The sequence below is a fragment of the Rhinoderma darwinii genome, chromosome 8 (assembly GCF_050947455.1).
Source record: "Rhinoderma darwinii isolate aRhiDar2 chromosome 8, aRhiDar2.hap1, whole genome shotgun sequence".
Taxonomy (NCBI): Eukaryota; Metazoa; Chordata; class Amphibia; order Anura; family Rhinodermatidae; genus Rhinoderma; species Rhinoderma darwinii.
Window position 1 is genome coordinate 9,344,847 of NC_134694.1, and position 23,280 is coordinate 9,368,126.

Here is a 23,280-nt window from a genome sequence, read left to right on the forward strand (position 1 = left end):
AGGTGTCACTTTACCTGGTTCTATAAAAGATCTTTATTTACACTGAACATACAAATGCACAGAAATACTATTCAATGCTGAGGTACTTCCTCTTCTTGGCTGTGTTAGTATATGGATGCCAGCGCCACTCCACCTCTGCTGTGTTCTCATTTTCCAAGGTGCCCAGTTTAATCATATACACTGCAAAGATTAACAACCAATTATCAGTTAGCAGCATTGACGCTTGATATACGCAACTGCATCGGAGAACGCATCTAGAAGCCAGTAATCGAGAGCGCAGACATCTGATCACCTTCCAAGCCTCTGAGCTACCGTATATTGAGATCACTACCATTGAAATGAATGGGAGCACACGGGAAACTTCATTCTAACAGATGACGGGGGTCCCAGCTCACTGACTGCCACCAATGATGTCTCCTGACCTGACAACTCAGCAGATATCAAAACTTCTTCAGGCCATAGAGTTATTAGCATGGGCAGGGATAAGGCTGTGGTTGGTCTATACCGTGGCTTTCCAGCTGTTGTAAAATGGATAGGGATGCACGATGCATCGGAACTTCGATACTTTGCATCCCCAAACGGTTCGATACCATTAGTCCATGTATTTCGATACTTAGCTGTGCGACCGCACAGCTCAGTATAGTAACACAGGAATGTATGAGAGCGGGACTGCGGATGTAATAATAGTCATTGCCCTGCTGAGTCCTGACAAGTGCACGTCGTCAGCATGATGTGATGCGGCCAGCGCTACACTAATGTGACGCGATCCAGGGGACGTACCATATATGGCCAGACGGCCCAGGGTCCATTGAAGGACCCCAGGGCTGTCTTACCATATCTCCTGTTAGGGCATAATGAGGTATGTCCTAACAACTGCCTGTGTACTATCCGTATATAGATATATGACAGTACATTAAAGTTTAAAAATAAAGTAAAAACACAAAGTAATATTAAATTTTAAAAAAATACACATACACCATTAAAATAAGTCTCAATACATAAAATATACACACATTCATTATTGGCGCGGCCGTAATAACCTGCACATCAATGTTTTTCGTCATTTATGATGTGTACGCTGTAAAAAAATAAAATAAAAACGTTTTTCACTTATTAATGTAAGGCACGAGGTGTGATGAATTTAATCATGTACCTCACACATTAACCCATTATGACTGAGAAACATGATGGGGTTAATTACTATTAACGTGAGGCACATTCAAACGTCATCACACCTCGCGCTTCACATCAGAAAATGGAAGAACTTTTTTTTTTTATTACTGTTGGCAAAGTATCGTTTTGGTATCGAAATCGCAATACTACACGAAGTATCCGTATCGAAGTCCAAATTCTGGTATCGTGACATCCCTAAAAATGGACTCCCAGCCGTTGGCCATGGGTTGCAGACCACTGGTCTATATTACTCCATTACTGCTGTACATAAATGTACGGTGTGAATATCCGTCATCCTAGAACAGAGCATTTCATTTTCACAACATTTTTCATTTTGCTCCTCCTTATTACTCACATTTCATCTCAAACCGCGGTCCAACTTCAGACAGCTCAATATTGCGATAATCTGTCTTCTTGTAAACGTGGTGCCTGTAGTTAATAAAAAGATAAGTTAGTCAGATGAACACGGGCACAGAACGTCCTTGGTGCTGCCCAACACATAAAACATACCTAAATGAAATGTAGTCATCTTGATTTGCAAAAGTTATCACTCGCCTGCTCTCATCCTTGGGCACAGGAAATAAATACTTCATGATATCGGACACCTGGGGGCAGTAAAACAAGCGTTACAATTCATGTAAAGAGGCATATCTAATGTAGGTGGCAGCCTACAATGCCAGCCTTACCCTCTTTCCAAGCCTGGATGTGAAGTTGTGTAAGATGAGGTGTGGATAAGCCTCCGACATGGTGCCCAGGTCTGGAATATCGTGTCTCATAACTACATTACAAAGGGTGAAATATGCAGTAGGCCCAAAAGGAAGATGGCAAACGATCAGCCCATCTGGAAAAAGCAAATGAAAAGCACCAACATGCTGATTATCTGTCGTATAATACATACAGATATAGCAGAGCTGAAGTTGTCATTTAACTTTTTGTGGTTGTATCATTAACGGATTGTGATAACTCTTAGCTTAAAGGGTTTGCCCACCTTCTGACAACGGATGACCTATCCACCGGATAGGTCATTGGTGCGGGTCCAACACCTGGACCCCGCAGCGATAAGCCGCTCCGCTGGCCTGTGGGCAACAAATGTTATAACACATAATGCTATGTACAAAGCCCAAAAGCAGTTGGCTCCGTACATAGCATAGTGGCCATGCTGCAGAACTGCAGGTCGACTCCTATTCACTTGAACACTGCAGCTCGGCCGCTATTCCGTAGTCGGAGCCAACTGCTTCCGGCTTGTACGTTCAATATATGGAGGCACCGGACCAGCTGATCTGTGCGGGGCCCGGGTGTCGGATCCCCGCAGATCATGTACTGATGACCTATCCGGTGGATAGGTCATCAGTTGTCAGAAGCTGGAAAACCCTGCAGTCTAACACATTGTAATATATGTCATATTTTACAAACGCCGCTCTGCTGCATCTGTATACATTTCCAAGGGAAGATAAATAACATATTACACTGCAATCTGGTCATGTTCAACGAGATGCAAGATATCAAAGTGAAAGAGTCATCAGAATACGTTTACAATTGCAGCTGCCCACACACATCAGATCCTAGTCCGCAAAATGTCGACCTGCGGATATCAATTGCCCCCAACAACCCGTTGGCACCGCTTATTTAAAAGGATAAAAATGGATCCAACTGCCTGATGCTGACCAGAACATAATGACCATAAATAATTAAAGGGGTGTCTGATTTGAACATTCCCTTTTTGTTAGAAGGGTCACCTGACAATATACTGATCATAGAGTGTGGCTTCTGGGACCCTCAGCGGTAATCTGTGGGAGAACCTAACAAATGTTAAATTTTGCTACAGCGCCACCGCAGAGGAAATGAAGAATTACACAGATTTCATGGAAATCAATGGGCTGTGAGTGTGAGCACAGATGTGCTGGGTCCTCCAGAGAAGGAGATGCTCTTCATAGCTAAAAGGGGGTGTCCAAGGAGTCACAGGAGCAGGAAAACAAACGTGATCCCTCTCAGTTCTGTGCAACGTTGAGTAAAGCAATAGGACGACAGCTAGATCACGATGATTCCCATCATCACTAATATAGGGGACATATCTCCAGAGACATTAACATCCATACGTGAGACTGATATCTCACGTATACATTATATATATTATAAGGATAACTGAGGATTTAGAGGGAACATTCTACCAACCCGGCATGCCTCTGTGCTCATGGACGATGACAAGGTCAGTGACATCATTGGCTCGGCAGGCCTGGACCAGCGCTCCTATCTCATGTTTTCCTCTGTTCATGCGCTGAGCATTGGGGAACACCAACTTTAACTCCTAAAGAAAGACAAGAATGCGATATTACGCAAAAAGCTACAGCCTAAAAAGATCCAGTTTTATAAAAGGCCCTGTGGATTTTTACTTATTGACCGAAATGACAGGGCCTTTAGCTGCTCTACTCGTGTCCCCATGACAACACTTCCCATTCTGAGTTTAGCCTTGTAATAGGGACGTCGCACAGGCCGTCAGGGCATACTGGGAGTTGTAACCACGCACTCATTTTTTTTTTTTACCTTCACAAACATTTTAAGTCGAGAACTTGGGTCCCTCGATGTTGTGATCATGACCTTTGGATCTTCAACGCCAGACCACTTATACTCATCATCCATATGCGAGGACACTCCTGTGAGGAATCAATTGAATAATTCGACATAAATATACGGGATATTGCTGTGAACATACTCTAAATCAGGGGTCAGCAATCGTCGCCACTGCAGCTGTTGTAAAACTACAATTCCCAGCATGCCCTAACGGTCTTTGGGTGGAATAATAGAGCCTTTGGCTGTCAAGCTATGCTGGGAGTTGTAGTTTCAGCGCTATAAAAAAAATACATGCACAATGGTAAGTTCCATACACATGGCTAGATTAAACATGGGCATTCCATGTCTGTCACTACACTCCTGTGGGAGTAGTTGCTGGGTGTTGTAGTCCCACAACAGATGACCCTGCCCCTAGTTTAGTGGTTCTTACCTTCACCACCCTCATCATCAAACTCGAGCTGCTTCTGTAGAGTGAGGGCGTCTCTGCGGATCTCTGCGGGGATGAGACGGTTTTCTGTAGACATAGAGAGACGGTCAGTATCTGGGTCCTGAATGTTCGCTGTGATCTGGCATTTATCATGGCGGCACTAACCTTCGAGCGCTCGCTTTAATTGCTGCTTCTTGTCTTCTATACTGTGCTGTTTGGCCTCTTGGGCTTTCCTGTAGAGGTATTCCCTCCGTAGACGAGCCTCCCTGCGCAGCTACAGATGGTGGAGGATTAGACAGAGAACCCCTCGTATCCCCAAAACTAGATGCAACATGCAATGTAGTGTGTCCATTAAATGAGTCGCCCAATATAGTCCACCCACGTAGGCACAGCCACCTAGTATACAGATGTAGCAGAGCTGAGGTTTTGGACACAACTCAATTTGATGTGGTCACATTAGCGCGTGTAATACTAGTGTAGCTGTATTCTCCAACACAGGACGCACTAACCTATCTTCTGACACAAACTACATTATTTTAAAGGGAGTCATCAAAAGTCAGAAAATTGTTCTAGAACTGGACAACATTAAATAAATAATATGCTAAAATCTTGCCCAGCAGTGCCAGTCCCCAGTATAGACTTGGATATGTGGTCATGCCATCCAATCACGTTAGGCCGCCGTGACGTTTTGTCCATAGTGTCATCAGAAAGGCCTGGCAGGGAGCAGCGGTGCAGGACACGAGCGGAATATAGACATTTATTTAATTGTAGGCTGGACATACACATAGGGGAGCCACGTAACCACCGGCACGTCATTATACATCTGGGTTTACTGGTCCAAACCTGACCGCGCCAAAACCAGACGTTTAGGCATCAGTCATGCCTCATGAACACGGCCGACCGCAGCCCACATTTTTGGCCCTTTTTCCCATACAAAGTATGGGAGCACGGCCCGTAAAATATGAAAAATAGGACATGCTCTGTAATTCCCGGCACAGTTCTACGGCACGGACACCTATCCGTAGTGATACGGAAAGGTGTTCGCGGCCAAGAGAACTGAATGGGTCCATAATTGCGGACAGTATTACGGTCCGCAATTAGAGATTTTTTACAGTCGTGTGCGTGGGGCCTTAGTAAAATAACGTACGAGGAGGCCGGCAGCATTGAGCGCATGTGCAGTGTACTGTCCTCGGCTTCATGTGCCCAATGCGCCGGGCTAATCGCAGTAATTTGTACAATATTTTAGTAACTATTATTTTAATAGTTTTGGCGTGGGCAGGTTTGGACCAATAAACCCAGATGTATACCGACATGCTGGGGGGTTTAGCGGCTTCAAACCTAGTGACTTGTTCCCTTTAACATTCATTACACCGGCCTTGGCAAATCGTGCATGTATAATTCAACGAGGAGAGGGGAATAAACTGCTACCAGACACCGTCCGCCCCATCCCAGGGCCCCCCTCCGTCCGCCCCATCCCAGGGCCCCCCTCCGTCCGCCCCATCCCAGGGCCCCGCTCCGTCCGCCCCATCCCAGGGCCCCGCTCCGTCCGCCCCATCCCAGGGCCCCGCTCCGTCCGCCCCATCCCAGGGCCCCGCTCCGTCCGCCCCATCCCAGGGCCCCGCTCCGTCCGCCCCATCCCAGGGCCCCGCTCCGTCCGCCCCATCCCAGGGCCCCGCTCCGTCCGCCCCATCCCAGGCCCCCGCTCCGTCCGCCCCATCCCAGGCCCCCGCTCCGTCCGCCCCATCCCAGGCCCCCGCTCCGTCCGCCCCATCCCAGACTTTTCCGTCCGCCCCGCTCCAGACTCTTCCGTCCGCCCCGCTCCAGACTCTTCCGTCCGCCCCGCTCCAGACTCCTCCGTCCCCCCGCTCCAGACTCCTCCGTCCCCCCGCTCCAGACTCCTCCGTCCCCCCGCTCCAGACTCCTCCGTCCCCCCGCTCCAGACTCCTCCGTCCCCCCGCTCCAGACTCCTCCGTCCCCCCGCTCCAGACTCCTCTGGCAGCGGAAGATCTCCCGTGGGAACAAAACAAACATAAAATCTGACATGATCCTTCTTTTCCCTGCCATCTGCCGCTGGAGTAGTTGAGTGGCTCCAATACACATATCGACAGCGATCAGAAATCAACCAGTTTCGTCTGATGTGTATGACAATAGTGGAGATGCTATTAGACCTGATGGAAAGATTATTATGGAATCCCAATGAAATAGTAAGGAGCCTCTGACAAAACCTCACACCCAATGTAAAGGGGTCATCTATAGCCGCTATGAAGAGCAGCTCGCACTCTGTGGACGACCGTGGTCACCTACTGGGTCAGCCCATAGAATAAAGTGGCGGATATAATGCGTGAAAGGGAGTTGTCCAAAATAAACAACCCCTTTAAGTGGCACATTTAGCTCTGCTACATCTGTATAACAGGAGTCTATGAATGTATCGTTAGGATACACAGGGCAGTCGCACTATATACTGTATACATGTTATTTCATAGCTCTCTACTCACCATGGTCGCGGCCGGGTCTCACACGTGGAAATGATCACTACAACTTCTCCACCGGCCGGCCAATCCCCAGCCAGAGATCAACTGCCCTCAGTAAACATGGCGCTCACCGGCCGCACCACCGGAAGTGACGTACAAGACACCGACAACTTCCGCATTGGTCAGGTCATGTGAGAAGTAAATGTCAGAAGGTGAGCTTGGGGTAGCGGGTACTTCTAGGACTTGTATTATTTAGTGTCATTGTAGTTTTCAGAAACGTGATACACCTGCTCATCACACATCAGAGTCTTAGATACATCGGATCAGTAGATACCAGCTCAGCAGAGACCGTATCACACAGGATAGGCTTAGATACACCAGTTCATTAGACAGTATCACGAATGATTGGCTTAGATACACTTGCTCAGAGTACAGTATCACTCATGTTACGCTTAGATACTTAATCTCAGCAGAAAGTATCACTCGTGTTAGGCCTAGATATATCAGGTCAGCAGATAGTAGCGCTCATGATGCTTAGATACATTTGCTCATTAGACAGTATCACAAATGATTGGCTTAGATACACTTGCTCAGAAGACGGTATCACACATGTTAGGCTGGGATACATCAGCTCAGCGTTGTTCTTGTATAATGATGGATTACTCGTGATCGTCCTCATCAGACAGGCAGTAACATCAGTTTTTCCTACTCTTATCAGGTTCCCCAACCATAAACATGGCGCCGCCTGTAGATGAGACTCTTGAGGACCTGAATCAGCGTCTGGATCATCTTCTCCTGCGACTTATGGATGACCTGGAAGCTCTGAAGGAGAAGAGACAATGTCTGAACGGACTCATTGAGAAGGTCGGTGATCTGTGCAGAGGGATCAAAACGGTCTGACCGAAGCACTGGCCTCGTTACCCATAGCAACCAATCAGAGCTCAGCTTCCTTTTTTAGAAATGTGCTGGAAAAATGAAAGCTGCACTGTGATTGGCTGCTTGGAGATTGCAGCTCATCTGATTACTCTCCTTATAGATATGTATATATAATGGCTAACCGCTTTATACCAGACAAGAGACGCTCCACCACAATGCATTCTGGGCCACATAAAGTGCCCTGCCCCCGCACTGTATGTAACCGGGCTGTGTATATAACTGATCTGTGTCATTTTCAGGGATGGCTGTGCCTCTCTCAGTCTCGATATTCTATGGGGAATAAGTCTGTGTCCACCATGCAGTATAAGCCGGAGATGACGCCTTCTGTATTAGTCCGGGACAGGTGAGGACTGTAGTTTTCTTATTCTATCATCTGCTCTATATAGTCATAGCGGCAACAGGGGCAGCTCTACAGTGTGAGGACCCCGCAAACAGCGCCTTATATCTCAGCTCCCCTGACCCCTGTTAAAGGGAATCTGTCGGCAGTATTGAGCTTCAGACCGCGCAATATAGAGGAGGGGGAGAGTAACAATCTTGCATGACTGAGAAATTAACGTTTAATGCCACTGGTGCCGTGATCACAAGTGCCACGACGGCGGCTCCCTAATGTTCTCGCTGAATGCTGCCCCCCCCCCCTGCTCTAAGTGACGGCTATAGCGGTCAGGACAATAGATCCATCACTCGGAGCAGAGTGGCACCGGGGGTATTACCCGTTGATTTCTCTACACGACCGCTCCCGTTACAATGCCCTCCTCCTCTATTAAGCGCTATCAGCAGTTTTTAGAATCCCATTAATGTGATATGTGGGTTTAACCACATTTAATTGACGTCTAATCTCTAATATTGTGGTCCTCCACCTGATACGAAACTACAACTCCCAGCATGCCCTGACACCCAACTTTTCAATCCAATTTCAGAAGCTTTATTTCTTAAATGTTTTTGCTCTATATTGCTGCACCGACTTTTACAATCCCATCACATACCTCACACCCACATATACAGCAGACGCAATGCCGTGGTGTAAGAGCAGGCAATAATCCCTCCATGTTTATTCACCGTCTACATCCAGCAGTGCGGAGGACGGGGGGACGACATTCACTGCAGAACATGCTGAGCCAGGGAAGCAAGACAAAGTGACGGAAGAGAAGCTGCGGGAGGTGGAGAATATCGGAGCTGCAGATCAAGGTGGGTCCAGTTATATCCCGTCTGTTAGATGTGAACTGCTCAATGCTGAGGGAAGAGGGTGAACAAGCAGCCGCGGTCACACTAACCTACTGGAATATGTCCTTCATTGTCCATTAACGCCTCTTTACAGGTTTTGTCTGGTATTGCAGCTCCGCTCCATTGACGTAAATGGGGCTGAGCTGCAATACCACACATAACTTGTGGACGGTGTGGCGCTGTTTTTGGAAAAAAGCAGCCATGTTTTGTTTTTAACCCTTTAAAGCAAATGTGCTCAGCTGACGGCATATTACACCGCAATGTCGCCATTAGCGCAAATTCCTCCATTAATCAACGATAGAATTAATTCTGACACCATCCAACCGCTTGCGATCATCTGTTTTCCATCAGTCTCCATCTATATACGTGACAAAAGTGATGGATTCTCCGCCTCTCCGTTGCCGCGACTGCCCGTTTTGGCAGTCGTGGAGGTCCCAATAATCAAACGATGCCAATTAGACATTTATGCCATGTCTGATATGCTGTAAATGTCTATGGCATGAATAGTGTTCGGACTATCACATGCTACGAATTTGTAAAGAAAAAAAACGCAGCCGTTTTTGAAAAAATTGCGCCCAAAAAACCCCAGGCAAGATGGGAATAAACCCTAACACAGATTTTTAGGAGGCACATCTAAATACAGGGTGGGCCATTTATATGGATACACCTAAATAAAATGGGAATGGTTGGTGATATTAACTTCCTGTTTGTGGCACATTAGTATATGGGAGGGGGGAAACTTTTCAAGCTGGGTGTTGACCATGGCGGCCATTTTGTATCCAACTTTAGTTTTTTCAATGGGAAGAGGGTCATGTGACACAACAAACTTATCGAGAATTTCACAAGAAAAACAATGGTGTGCTTTGTTTTAACGTTACTTTATTCTTTCATGAGTTATTTACAAGTTTCTGACCACTTATAAAATGTGTTCAAAGTGCTGCCCATTGTGTTGGATTGTCAATGCAACCCTCTTCTCCCACTCTTCACACACTGATAGCAACACCGCAGAAGAAATGCTAGCACAGGCTTCCAGTATCCGTAGTTTCAGTTGCTGCACATCTCGTATCTTCACAGCATAGACAATTGCCTTCAGATGACCCCAAAGATAAAAGTCTAAGGGGCTCAGATCGGGAGACCTAGGGGGCCATTCAACTGGCCCACGACGACCAATCCACTTTCCAGGAAACCGTTTATCTAGGAATGCTCGGACCTGACACCCATAACTTGTAAATAACTCATGAAAGAATAAAGTAACATTAAAACCAAGCACACCATTGTTTTTCTTGTGAAATTCTCGATAAGTTTGATGTGTCACATGACCCTCTTCCCATTGAAAAACCTAAAGTTGGATGCAAAATGGCCGCCATGGTCAACACCCAGCTTGAAAAGTTTCCCCCCTCCCATATACTAATGTGCCACAAACAGGAAGTTAATATCACCAACCATTCCCATTTTATTTAGGTGTATCCATATAAATGGCCCACCCTGTAGAATCACTCCTAGGGTAAGTACACGGGTATACACACATTATGTGGAATCAGATTCTTCCTCCCTGTGTCACAGTAGTTCTAGCACCTCTAACATCATATCCCTGAACCAGGAGGCTCAGGATGAACCGGTCTCATTTACGGTGCATGGAATTCTGGGAGAACACAAACAAAGGGCTGAAGAGGGAAAGGTGAATACATTTCTTCCTACTAGATTATAATAAGTAATGCTGTGTGTGTGTCGGCCTGCGGGAATAGCCCTTTAAATAACAGAAGATTCTAGTACTGGGGCAGGAAGAGTGAAGATCAGACACAAGGGTGAGGTCGGGTATTTGAAGATGATGCTGGTTAGACGTCAGTCGTGTAAATGTTTTTGTATTTCATTTTATTTTCTTCTAGTGCTGAGGCATCGGGGTCACAGAGGCGTCATCGATGCACCTAAACCCGCTACAACAGAAGAAAATGAGAAGCCAAAATCGCCATTGACTAATGACCCCCTGCGCTGGTTTGGCATTTTGGTCCCTCAGAGTTTACGGCAAGCACAGAGTAACTTCGGGCAAGGTGCATCAATGGACGGTGCGACTGTTCCCCATTCTGTCCCTGGCAAGCATTTATAATCTGGTTTCTTTTCTCCAGGACTTCTCATTGCCGCTGACGTGGCCTCTCTACAGAGCAGCATTGAAAACACCCGCAAGCAATACCGGACTTTACTTGCCCAGAAGAAACGGGAGCAAGTTCAATCTGGCTGAAAGTCACGTTTTTTCCCAAAAATATTGATCTAGGACCAGGAATTAGACCTACCAGTAGGGGGCATTAGACTACAATGCTGGAACTGCACTGCTTATCATCCACCAATGTCCTCGGAGCTTAATATATTTGTCCGTTCTCTTTATAATGACTGTGTATAGCATATGTGTATATACCTGGAGATACCTATGATATGTATATTAGGGTATGTGCACACACACTAATTACGTCCGTAATTGACGGACGTATTTCGGCCGCAAGTCCCGGACCGAACACAGTGCAGGGAGCCGGGCTCCTAGCATCATACTTATGTACGATGCTAGGAGTCCCTGCCTCGCTGCAGGACAACTGTCCCGTACTGAAAACATGATTACAGTACGGGACAGTTGTACTGCAGCGAGGCAGGGACTCCTAGCATCGTACATAAGTATGATGCTAGGAGCCCGGCTCCCTGCACTGTGTTCGGTCCACTACTTGCGGCCGAAATACGTCCGTCAATCACGGACGTAATTAGTGTGTGTGCACATACCCTTACACGTTCAACTTGGTGATTTCTGTGTTGTTTCTTATATTTTCATGATCTTCTTGTTCAAGATCAGAGCTCAACGGGTACGAAATACAATAATAAAGGGGTGAATTTATTGATATTTTCTGGTATTATTGAGTATTGTGCGGTGGGTGGTGGGGGGGGGGGGTTTCTGGGCCCTATATGGCGGTGGTATTATTTGTGCGCTATATTGTAGGATTTCTTACCCTGGTATTAGGATGCGGCTCAAGTACAGCCCCATACAGTGCCCCTAGAATATTGCCAGTCACAGACCCCCAAGCAGAAGTCACTGTGAGAGTCCTGACAGAGTGAACTGAGCCGCATCGCTTTGTCAGGACCGAAGTGACACTGTACTGTCTAGATTCGATAAACTGGAGCAAACACTCAGCTGTGGGACGTTTTAAAGGGGTTCTGTGGGGGCCGAATATTATTAGCAGTGTACCCGACAAGCTGATTCTGAGAAGGTCTAGTTGCACAGTCATCTTTGATGACGATACAAATCTACGTCATGTGACCGGCCCCGCTGTACTCTATGTACAAGCAGTAGTGCAGCGATTACATTACAGCGGGGCCGGTCACATGACGAAGAGTCGTATCGTCACTAAAGACGAATGTGCAACCAGAATTCCGGTCCCCAGCCGGCGTTCTTAAAATCTATGTAAATCTCAGAATCGGCGTGATGGGGGACCGGAATGTATATTAGCGAGTATACTCACATACTGCAGGGAGTACACTGCTAATAATTTTTCCTATTCACTGACCGCAAGCAGAGACCTTAAAAATGAGGAGGAATTGGAATACAAAGTATATTTAACAAATTCTTAATTGGCAATGATTAAGCTGTATAAAAAATCGGAAAGTCCTTACAAGTTGGTGGGCTAGGCTCCGTTCACATAACGCATAAGCCTTCAGTCAGTGGTATACATTAGGGAATCCTGACGTGTATGGAACGCTGTGACGTAAGCGCACAGTGGCATGCCGCGTGGTATGCATTTGGTTACTGTATCCCTCTGTGTAGTCTATTATATAAAGCAGGAAAAAAAAAAAGTATACCGATGCATAACGTCCCAGCGTAAGCCAAAAAGACGCCCTCTTCTCAATTGCCGGTTAAATAAAGGGGCCTATGCATCCGCATGGGTTATGCGTTGAGCGCAGTACAGATATAATGTGTACAAACCATTGTAGAAGATTAGTCTGCCTCCGCCCTGCCTGAAATGGCTGATAACAGGGAACAATAGATTCTATTTTTACCACATGAAAGATGGACTTTAGTTTTGGTGCACTTGATGGAGGATTAGGGATGAATCTTGCTGCGTCCAGGTCCTATGGTTGTGGGTTTTGACCATGTTCTAAGCTGGATATTATCCGTCTTTATAAATGATTTCCGTCAGTTGGTCCCGCGGCGCTGGCGACATTGATGGCGTGGGTTTCTAGAGAATTGATATCGCATGAAGTGTCCAGAGAGGTCCTGTCCGTGATACTAGACTGGAGACGATGAGATGTAACTTCAGTCAGGAAGTGTCTGAGCCGCCCACACGCCCGAGGGTGACAGCTGCTGTGACGGGAAGTGATGTCTTCAGGCCGACCACACTGACAGCCACTATGACAGGAAGATGCGGTCAGGGACGGAAATGTCAGTAAAGCAGCTTCAGAATTACTGGAGAAGAGGCTCAGAAGAGACGATGGAGCAGCAATTACCATGACAACCAGCCGCCTCCACCATCCTTGATGGGACCCAATGCAATGACCATGGACGTGACCGGAAAAACTGAAAACATGGATGAGGGTGACGCCTGGTAGGACAGGATTAGGGCTTCCCGTTATATCAGCGACGTGGTATTCAGAAGTCCTGTCCGGATTCAATGAGAATGTGTCGTCCCATCTCTGCAGGTTGTGGTGACTGTAGTGTTGCAATGCAGGTTCAGTTTTTCAGTAACACTTTTCCTTCCTCATACAGGGCTCCTGTGCAGAGAGAACGTTCCTACACCAACGGGTCTGAGGGCTCAGGGGTGAGTGCGTTTTGTAGTGAAATAACGTTCAAGATCTGCAGGCTGTAGATCCGATGTATCTAATCCTATCATGTGTGATGCTGTCTGCTGAGCTGTGTATCTAATCCTATCATGTGTGATGATGTCTACTGAGCCGGTGTATCTAAGCCTCTTGTGTGATACCGTCTGCTGAGCTGGTGTATCTAAGCCTCTCGTGTGATACTGTCTGCCGAGCTGGTGTATCTAAGCCTATCGTGATGCTGTCTGCTGAACTTGTGTATCTAATCTTATGTGTGATACTGTCTACTGAGTCGGTGAATCTAAGCATGTGTGATGCTGTCTGCTGTGTATTTTAGCCTATTTTAGGTACTGTCTTCTCAGTATGTGTATCTAATCCTATCATGTGTGATACAGACTGCTAAACCGCTATATCTAATCCTATCATGTGTGATACAGTCTGCTGAGCTGTGTATCTAATCCTATCTTGTGTGATGCTCTCTGCTGAGCTGTGTATCTAATCCTGTCATGTGTGATGCTCTCTGCTGAGCTGTGTATCTAATCCTATCATGTGTGACACTCTCTGCTGAGCTGTGTATCTAATCCTATCATGTGTGATGCTCTCTGCTGAGCTGTGTATCTAATCCTATCATGTGTGATGCTCTCTGCTGAGCTGTGTATCTAATCCTATCATGTGTGATGCTCTCTGCTGAGCTGTGTATCTAATCCTATCATGTGTGATGCTCTCTGCTGAGCTGTGTATCTAATCCTATCATGTGTGATGCTCTCTACTGAGCTGTGTATCTAATCCTATCATGTGTGATGCTCTCTGCTGATCTGTGTATCTAATCCTATCATGTGTGATGCTGTAAAAACAAAAAAAGTTACCCATTCTCTATTTTTCTCTTTCAGCTGAAGAGAAGGAATCGAGGTGATCGGGCTCCAGCACAGGTAACAGAGGAAAAGGTGAGTGCCCGGGGTATTAGGGTTAAAGTAGTTTACAAATCCCCCCCTTCCCTTTCATTCGTTTGGACATGTAGGATACAAGGATGGATATTATGACGGCCTCAGTCTTCCTTTACTTGAGAGCTCAGTCATATCAGACAAGATGCAATTCTGTTCTGTTGTCGATCCAATATGTCCGGGGACAGCCAGACTGCCCCCCACGTGTCTCCTATTGGGGGTAACAGGGTTCAGATCGGTTGTATTTTTACCTGTCTGTGCCTTTGTTTGAGATAAGCGGCATCAGTGTTGTCTGGTTGCCTCATATCTTCCATTTCTCCATAGAAATTACATAGAACCGTGGATACAGTGCGCCCTCTGGTGGTTGAGGAGAGCTAGAAGTGGCAGCATTGTATTTAGTAGATGTTACAAAAATGATTGAGCGACCCACTAGGTTAAAGTTGCATGAAGGTGCCGTCCATCTTTACAGACATTCCCTCAGGTTGGGTGTAATAAATTGTGTGTGATCTGCGGCCTATCTGAAAGGATTCGGCTGAAGTGTAACATGAGTTTCTCGCCTCACGCTGGGACTTCCTGTAGAATTACTTTCGGTAATTGTAGGACATTTAAAAACCACATCCTCCTCCACAATGTTACGAGAGCAAGAACCCAGTGACTGCGAATTATTACAGAATCTCCATTATACCTGGTGCACAGAACAGACTGATCCAGGTGAACCGTATATTTACCGCACGTGACTGGTGTAACTAATATGTTAGTCAGTTATGCCCTACACCGATAGTCGCCAACCTGTGGCTAATGAGCTGTTACAAAACTACAACTCTCAATATGTACTGACAGTGACTGGCAAAGAATGCTGGGATTTGTAGTTTTGCAACAGCTCATGGGCCACAGGTTGGAGACCACCGCCTTATCCCCTCCGCGGCAGTAAACGGCTAAAATGGTGGAAGTGTCTGTCCCCGTTTTATAGTTACATTACAATATATTATCTATTGTTTCTGTTTCAGCCATTTATCCAGAAATTTTACTTAGCAGTGAATGAATCTGAACGGGTCTAAATGTGGAGCTTTGACCAATCACAATCACCATGACTCCCCACCTTCCCGGATTCCGCGGGACAGTCCTGGATTCCGGGTGATGTCCCGCTATCCCAGGACGTCTATCCTTAGGATGCAGATACAGTTGAATACAATGGTGGAGCAGGAGCCTATCAGCTCCCTGCTCCACCATCCATTCAGTATCTATGCCCTTGGCAACTTGGCGCAGGCAGGCACGATGCATTGATGCCATCACGTCTGCCTCCACTGTGCCATAGACTTAAGGAGACCTGCAGAGTGATCTGCTCCATTTATCGTGGGAGGGGGCTAGGTAACTATTTATTTTGTTTTTTTTTAGGTGCACTATACTATGTCGGGATGCACTATGGGGGCATTATACTGTGTGTGTGTGTGTGTGTGTGTGTGTGTGGCACTATGTGGGGATTATACTGTGTGTGTGGGGGCATTATGGAGGCATTATACTGTGTGGGGGGCATTATGGAGCATTATACTGTGTGTGTGGGGCACTATGGGGGCATTATACTGTGTGGAGGCACTATGGGGCATTATACTGTGTGTGTGGGGCAGTATGGAGGCATTATACTGTGTGTCGGAGGCATTATACTGTGTGTGGGGGGCATTATACCGTGTTGAGGGCTCAGAGGGTTCATTATACTGTGAGGAGGTACTATACTTTGTTGGCAGCACTATGGGGGCATCATACTGTGTAGGCGGCAATATAGGGGCATGAAAAGTGAGTAAGGGGCACAATGGAACATGATATTGTGTAGGGGCATTCTGGGGCATCATACTGTGTGGGGCATTATGGGTAATATACTGCTGTGGGGACCTGTGGTGGCATCATACTATGTAGGGGCACTATGGCGGCATCATAATGTGTGGGGGCACAATGGAAGCATCATACTGTGTGGGGGCACTATGGGGGCATCATACTGTGTGAGGGGCACTATGGGAGCATCATACTGTGCGGGGGGCACTATGGGGGCGTCATACTGTCTGGGGGGCATCATACTGTACGGGGGGCACTATGAAAGCATCATACTGTGCGGGGGGCACTATGGGGGCGTCATACTGTCTGGGGGCACGATGGCAGCATCATACTGTGTGGGGGGGCATCATACTGTGCGGGGGGCACTATGGGGCATCATACTGTGTGGGGGCACTATGGGGGCCTTATACTGTGTGGGGGCACTGGGGGAATTATACTGTGTGGGGGCACTGTGGGGGAATTATACTGTGTGGGGGCACTATGGCGGCATCATACTGTGTGTGGGCCACTAAGGAGGTATTATCACTATTAATGTGTGCCATACAAAGAGGGCACTATGAAAGTGTGTGGGGCACAAAGGAGCCCTATTACTGTTTGGTATACAAAGCAGGGCCCTATTACTGTGTGGGGGTGAAAAGGGGACTCAAGGGTATGGACAGGGATTTGATGGGGTTAGAGGCGGGACTAAAAAAAACAAAAACATTTAACGGCATTGCACACGAGTAGCAGTAAAAGCGTGGCAGTACTACAACCTGCGCAGCGACTTCACTATTACCCTGTAGGGTTTTTCCCTGCACCGCTGTGGAATGGCCGCAGTCTGCAGGAGGAATATAAACTTGCAGTGACCCCTCTGCCGCATAAGACACCACTAATAATAACGACACGTGATATTCGGGGGAGGGGTCTGTTACAACGTTTGCATTTGTCTATAGGAAGCAATAACCAATGCGCTTCATACTACAGCAGGAGCCCAGCAACAAGAGGGTTAAACCTGTCACCAAGACTTTGTCCGCAACCAGCGCCCCCCAACAAGCGAAAGTCACCCCATTGAAGAAGCTGAGCCTGTCTATTCAGGTAATGGAGGATTTTGCTAAATATTATTTCTTTTTTGCATTCTTAAGCAGGCAGAACGGTTGTTTTTTTCTCTGCACCGGGCGGAGCTTTCTTCCCTTCTCATTAGCGCCCCCTGCCAAATATTTTGTGTCAAGAGAACCGGGGGAGCGACGTGACAACTGCTCTGGGCACATTGCTTCCTCGAATAAAGTGGTTGTCACTTGTTCTGACAATCTAACCTCAGGGTCTTCATTCCCCCGCAATGATTCCTCTACAATTTCATCCTATATACGAGAGAAAAGTATATAGTATAAATATTATATTTAACCCTTTAATTGTATACCAACGAAAGTTTTTTCATGTCATAATTTAGCCTCCTGTTTTGAATATATTGGCCATATCCAGCATCTAATGGTCTTGTTATGGGGGGCAGAGCAGGATTCTTATGGGGGATTGACATTTACAATTCTCGGTTGATCTCTATGGCTAATCTCTTCCACTTGTACAGCGCTCCATAGGCTGCCGGAATGAAAACCGCCTGTTCAGCTTCTCTCCGCGGACACGCGGCCGAGATAGCGGCTCTGCAAAGAAGAGAAGCAGCAAATTGTGGAGCGAAACATTCGACAGCGCGGGGGAGGAACTGTCTGCCCGGGAGATTAAGAGGCAAGAGGTGTGGAATCTGCAATGAGATGTATTCCCCTATTATATAGTTCAGTCTTCTCTTTATATATCTACATGTCATATATTATATATCGGTCTCGTACAATGTTCTGCAGGTCATCTTCGAGTTGATGCAGGGGGAGCGTATGCTTGTTGAAGATCTGACCTTGGTCAAGAAGGTAACGTAAGTGTAGAACTTGTAGATGCACTACACGTCATCCATGATGTAGCAGAGCCAAATTTATCACAACATTCCCATAAATTGACCTCAACAGATGCTAAAATTTAAAGGTGTTATTTGAGATTAGAAAAAAGGGTCTTCCTTTTTCCAGAAACAGCGCCACCTTTGTCCACAGTTTGTGTTTGGTATTGCACTGACTGGTATGGAGTACAAGGAGGAAAGCGCTCGACCTGCACGCTAAATGTCTCCATAAGGCTCCATTAGTCCGATGCAGGCCAAAATAGTGTCTTTTTGGCCTCCATCGGGCTGGTATAAGTTGATATACTTTATTTTTTTTTGTATGGAATAGTGTAGAAGACTATGCTACTCCATACAACTGGATTCTGCTAAATTGTATATACTGTTCGGTATACGTTATTAACGTGGGAGCCTATGCATGGCGTATGACACTGTATGGTATATATCGCAGGCATGGACATTTCAATAGCTTTTCATGATGTATCTGTTTAACGTATGATATGATTGGCTGTAGGTGACGGATGCCATTGTCACAGCCTATATCTAACTTATACATCAGGAGTTTTATCCGCCGTATACGCTCAACGTAGGCAAAAATGAAAAGTGATGGGGCCTTAACAAGTCCACTGTGTACAATGTTCTTTATGGTACTGGTGCCGTGACCAGTATAGAAGCTGCTTCACGTGAAGGCCTCTTCTTTTGCTTCTTGCCTCGCCACCCTTTCATGGCCGTGAACTGATCCTCTCCTGTATTTTTTAGAATTACTATGAACCAATGTTAAAACTGCCCATAATGACTCAGGATGAACTAAACCAGATCTTCGGGATCCTGGACACACTTCCTCCGTTACACCAAGGTCAGTGTTGAGGTCGTCCGGTGGTCTGGGGTGGCCTCTCTCACAATGCCTGATATAGATATTAGATAAGATCCAACCTTGAACCTTTACTTTTGAAGGACCATGTTGACTCCTGTAACCTTCCCCTTACTCATCTTTTTTGAATGTATTCTGTGGTGAATAATGAGCCCCTCAAAATGACCCTCACCCACCACTGCCTCTGACTACTTATTGTAAAATGACTTTTAGACCTCTTTGACCGACTGGTAAAGTTACGACATGAAGATGGTACTGTAGACCAGATGGGACCCACCATGTTGGATTGGGTGAGTCTATCTTGCGTTCTCGGGATGCGTGAACCACCATTTTTATTTTACCGCTGTTAGTGATATATATTTCCACTCTGTACAGCTTCCATGTCTTCACGCCTACAAAGCATATTGCTGTAACCAAGTAGCTGCCAAAGCTCTGCTGGACCATAAGAGACGTAATCCGGCCGTGCACAATTTTCTTCAGCTTTGCCAAGAATCTGCTTTCAGTCGAAAACTCGATGTGTGGAGTTTCCTTGACTTGCCCCGAAGCCGACTGGTAAAGTATCCACTACTGCTGAAAGAACTGCTGAAGAACACGGCGCCAGAACACCCCGACCATGGCGCCCTGAGCCAGGCGGTGAGTGGGATCTGTTGTATCTTGAGGGACATATCTAATGATGTTCTTCAGGAGATGAAAGTTCATATTCATCTGTCTACTTTGTCTAGGTTTCCGTCATCCAGGCCATTATTAGTATGATAAACGGCAAAGCCGGGGAAGCCGAGTGTGAATATTATAGAAAGAGACTGTGTTATCTGTACGAAAACCAGAATGAAGAAGAGGTGTCTCGCTCCCGGCTCCTGCTTTGTCATGGAGAGCTGAAGAACAACAAAGGCCAAGTGAGTGATCCATCAACAACCTCCGGAGGCTTCACAGAGAAAACTTTGGACTTCAAACTTTTTGAATCTCTGGACTAAGTTGACTTGAGATCAGACCATTGGGTTGAGTTATCATGGGTTTAATATAAGTTGGCTTTAATAGTTGGTAGACGCATTGGTCAAGATGACAACCGTTCCTGTTTAGGGAACTTCTTCAAGACAAATTCTAGTGACATTTTGAATTGTATGATTTATGGATGACATCTTTTTCTTTCGTACCCTCTAGAGGCTCCATGTCTTCTTGTTTGAGACTATCCTCGTCCTCACACGTCTTGTGACGCACAATGATCAGCTACAGTTCCAAGTTTACCGTCAACCCATCCCGCTGCCCGAACTTGTCCTAGAAGATCTTGTGGATGGAGAGGTGCGGGTGGGAGGTTCCATACGAGGGGCATTCACTGCGGCCAATGAACGAGGTACCTGATGGCGGTAGTCATTGTATTTTTGTTTTTGGGGAGTTTTTCTTTAACGATGAATTAGAACTACAATGAACCTCTCCATCGGTTGTCCTGCTTGATTGGATCTTCTAACGTTTTTTGGTTTTGCGTGCCAGTTGTTGTATTATTATTATTTTTTTTTTTCTACAGCCAAAAACTTTTTCCGTGTGAGTTTCCAAGATCGCTCCAGGGGACAAGCTCACACCTTGCAAGCCAATGATTCCTTTAACAAGCAGCAGTGGGTCAGCTGCATCCGACATGCTATGGTGGCAAGTAGGGAGCAGAATGCTGGCCCTGCCACGTCTCCGGAAACCCCTTGTACCCTTATCAACCTCTCAGACCTGAGCCTGAACTGCCATGAAGACTGTGACAAGATGGAGGATGGATAGAGGACCCTGTGAGACAAGGAACAATTATAATGTCTATGCAATAAGTCACCCCATCAGGACTTGGCGCACTCCGATATTCTAAGTAATGTCCCCCATTCCTCTACACCTCTCCTCCTTTACCTTGTTGTAAATAGATCTACGAGTACTTCACTGTATTTTTTTACATGGACTATATAGAAAGTAGATGTTGAAGGTCATTTGAAGTGTTATGAATGATTTTTGAAAATGAAATTTATATTATATAAACATGTTGGTCTTGGTCTACAACGGCGCGGGTCTTCTGTCTTGCAGAATTGGGGTTTATAATGGCCTGATCTTCATCTGACGGAAATTGCCACCTGATAGATTCACATTATCCAAGGTGTGTTGAGGTTATAATGCTCCTCAAAAACACAATCCTCATCCTCTCCTGAGTAGAATGAATGAATGGAGACTAAGGGCATGGCCCCACGTGGCGGATTTCCTCCGCAACTGTCCGCATCAATGCCGCACAGAATCTGCGTTGCAGATTCTGGGGCGGATCTGCCCAAAATGTGCAGTAAATTGATGCGGACTAGCTGCTGCGGACTGCGGGAAAAGTGCTTCCCTTCTCTGTATCAGTGCAGGATAGAAAGAAGGGCCAGCACTTTCCCTAGTGAAAGTAAACAAATTTCATACTTACCGGCCGTTGTCTTGGTGACGCGTCCCTCTTTCGGCATCCAGCCCGACCTCCCTGGATGACGCGGCAGTCCATGTGACCGCTGCAGCCTGTGCTTGGCCTGTGATTGGCTGCAGCCGTCATTTAGACTGAAACGTCATCCTGGGAAGCCGGACTGGAGACAGAAGCAGGGAGTTCTCGGTAAGTATGAACTTCTATTTTTTTACAGGTTGCTGTATATTGGGATCGGTAGTCACTGTCCAGGGTGCAGAAACAGTTACTGCCGATCGCTTAACTCTTTCAGCACCCTGGACAGTGACTATTTACTGACGTCTCCTAGCAACGCTCCCGTAATTACGGGAGTCCCATTGACTTCCTCAGTCTGGCTGTAGACCTAGAAATACATAGGTCCAGCCAGAATGAAGAAATGTCATGTCAAAAAAGCAAGACGCATCCGCAGCACACATAACATGTGCATGACAGCTGCGGGCTTCATTGCAGAATTTAGAATCTCCATTGAAGTCAATGGAGAAATTCCGCCATGAGTTCGCAACCAGTCCGCCACTGCTCCGCAACATCCATTGCATGCTGCGGACACCAAATTCCGCTCCGCAGCCTATGCTCCGCAGCGGAATTTTACGCCTCGTCTAAACGAACACTTCTAAATAGAAGTGGAAGTCAATGGAGAAACGGCTCCGCTGCGGATTAACGCTGCGGAGTGTCCGCAGCGGAATTCAAGTGAAATTCCGCCACGTGTGAACCCAGCCTAACAGATCAAGACTTTATGATCACCATCTCAAGGAGATAGAATAGCGCCCCCTATGTGCAGTTTCAGGAAGCAGCTGTACTTAGGGATACAATCAAAAGACAAATCTTCAGCTTCCTTATGATGGATGATGCATATTATACATCCCTGGGATAAACAGCATCTCTGTGGAAAAGGGGCTGGGCTCCTGAATGAAGGGGCCCCCCAATACTGATACCAATGAAGAGATGAGTGCAGACATGGCTAACTCTCTTAAAGGGACCTTGACATGAGTGACATCCCAGCTCTCCTGATGTGACCCTTATTACATTTCTAATGTATATCTTCATTGACGATAATATTTAACCCCTTGGAACACTTAATAAATAATTATTTGACGGAATGGAATTGATAAAAAAACCAGCAATTTCATCTTCGTTTTGGACTTCGTTTTTACGGTATACACTGGGAAATTACATATTAACTTTATTCTGAGGGTCAGTATGAATGCGGCGATACCAAATTGATATAGTTTATTTTTAATGTTTTACTAGTTTTACAAAATAAAAACATTTTAAGACAATAAAATGTTGCATCGCCACGTTCTGAGAGCCATAATTATTTAATTCTCTTTTCATGGAGTGATGTGAGGATTTGTTTGTGGCAAGGCGAGCTGTAGATTTTGTTGGTATCATTTTGGGGTATAAAGCACTTTTTATTCACTTTTTGCAAAATATTTTAAAGGGAAGTGGGGAGACTAAAAAAACAGCAATTCTGGCTTTGAGATTTTTTTCCCCAACAGCGTTCACCCTTTGGCTTAAATACTTTTTTTTACTTTTTATTTTTATTTAATTTATTAAATTTTTTTTAACTTTATTTTGTTAAATACCCTAAGAGACTTTACCGTGCGATCTTTAGATGGCTCATGCCATCAGGGCAGTACTAGGGGTACTGGTGTCAGGGGCCCGGACCAAATTAAATTAAGGAGGGGGCCCACCAGCCTCT

At 46.1% G+C, this 23,280-nt stretch overlaps 3 protein-coding genes across 5 annotated transcripts; 2 read left to right on the plus strand and 1 right to left on the minus strand.

Moving 5' to 3' along the window:
- Positions 1–9: 9 nt before the first annotated feature.
- IMP4 (IMP U3 small nucleolar ribonucleoprotein 4) lies at positions 10–6,772 on the minus strand. The gene is made up of 9 exons (XM_075834970.1): positions 6,664–6,772; positions 4,334–4,442; positions 4,172–4,255; positions 3,715–3,824; positions 3,346–3,478; positions 1,860–2,014; positions 1,684–1,778; positions 1,529–1,602; positions 10–180 (listed from the first exon to the last, which is right to left on the minus strand). Exons 1-9 carry the CDS (start codon positions 6,664–6,666, stop codon positions 68–70), a joined length of 876 nt encoding a protein of 291 aa, XP_075691085.1. The 5' UTR covers positions 6,667–6,772; the 3' UTR covers positions 10–67.
- A 54-nt stretch (positions 6,773–6,826) lies between these two features.
- VMA22 (vacuolar ATPase assembly factor VMA22) lies at positions 6,827–11,280 on the plus strand. Of its 2 annotated transcripts, XM_075834971.1 has the most exons (6): positions 6,827–6,851; positions 7,358–7,503; positions 7,815–7,918; positions 8,645–8,760; positions 10,683–10,844; positions 10,920–11,280. In XM_075834971.1, the coding sequence occupies exons 1-6, from the start codon at positions 6,842–6,844 to the stop codon at positions 11,030–11,032; spliced, it is 651 nt and encodes a 216-aa protein (XP_075691086.1). In that variant the 5' UTR covers positions 6,827–6,841; the 3' UTR covers positions 11,033–11,280. The 2 variants fall into 2 exon arrangements, with proteins under 2 accessions (XP_075691086.1, XP_075691088.1); XM_075834973.1 differs by lacking the exon at positions 6,827–6,851 and having other exon boundaries at positions 7,421–7,503; positions 8,648–8,760.
- A 1,776-nt stretch (positions 11,281–13,056) lies between these two features.
- On the plus strand, positions 13,057–21,361 carry LOC142659156 (rho guanine nucleotide exchange factor 3-like). Of its 2 annotated transcripts, XM_075834975.1 has the most exons (12): positions 13,057–13,373; positions 13,535–13,586; positions 14,475–14,528; positions 17,316–17,426; positions 17,914–18,075; positions 18,182–18,244; positions 19,024–19,120; positions 19,349–19,425; positions 19,511–19,768; positions 19,858–20,028; positions 20,294–20,483; positions 20,655–21,361. In XM_075834975.1, the coding sequence occupies exons 1-12, from the start codon at positions 13,306–13,308 to the stop codon at positions 20,891–20,893; spliced, it is 1,542 nt and encodes a 513-aa protein (XP_075691090.1). In that variant the 5' UTR covers positions 13,057–13,305; the 3' UTR covers positions 20,894–21,361. The 2 variants fall into 2 exon arrangements, with proteins under 2 accessions (XP_075691090.1, XP_075691089.1); XM_075834974.1 differs by having other exon boundaries at positions 13,298–13,586.
- Positions 21,362–23,280: the final 1,919 nt, after the last annotated feature.

Bases quoted from the DNA above. Each gene is read 5' to 3' on its own strand.
- IMP4 (XM_075834970.1), bottom strand. The intron at 3,825-4,171 runs GTAAGAACCACT...GATTCCTCACAG, and splicing joins TGATGATGAGGGTGGTGAAG to GAGTGTCCTCGCATATGGAT. The intron at 1,603-1,683 runs GTATGTTTTATG...TATTAACTACAG, and splicing joins GATGACTACATTTCATTTAG to GCACCACGTTTACAAGAAGA.
- VMA22 (XM_075834971.1), top strand. The intron at 7,919-8,644 runs GTGAGGACTGTA...GTCTACATCCAG, and splicing joins TCTGTATTAGTCCGGGACAG to CAGTGCGGAGGACGGGGGGA. The intron at 10,845-10,919 runs GTGCATCAATGG...TCTTTTCTCCAG, and splicing joins ACAGAGTAACTTCGGGCAAG to GACTTCTCATTGCCGCTGAC.
- LOC142659156 (XM_075834974.1), top strand. From the start codon at position 13,440: ATGAGAATGTGTCGTCCCATCTCTGCAGGTTGTGGTGACTGTAGTGTT. The intron at 18,076-18,181 runs GTGTGGAATCTG...AATGTTCTGCAG, and splicing joins GGGAGATTAAGAGGCAAGAG to GTCATCTTCGAGTTGATGCA. The intron at 19,769-19,857 runs GTGAGTGGGATC...TACTTTGTCTAG, and splicing joins ATGGCGCCCTGAGCCAGGCG to GTTTCCGTCATCCAGGCCAT.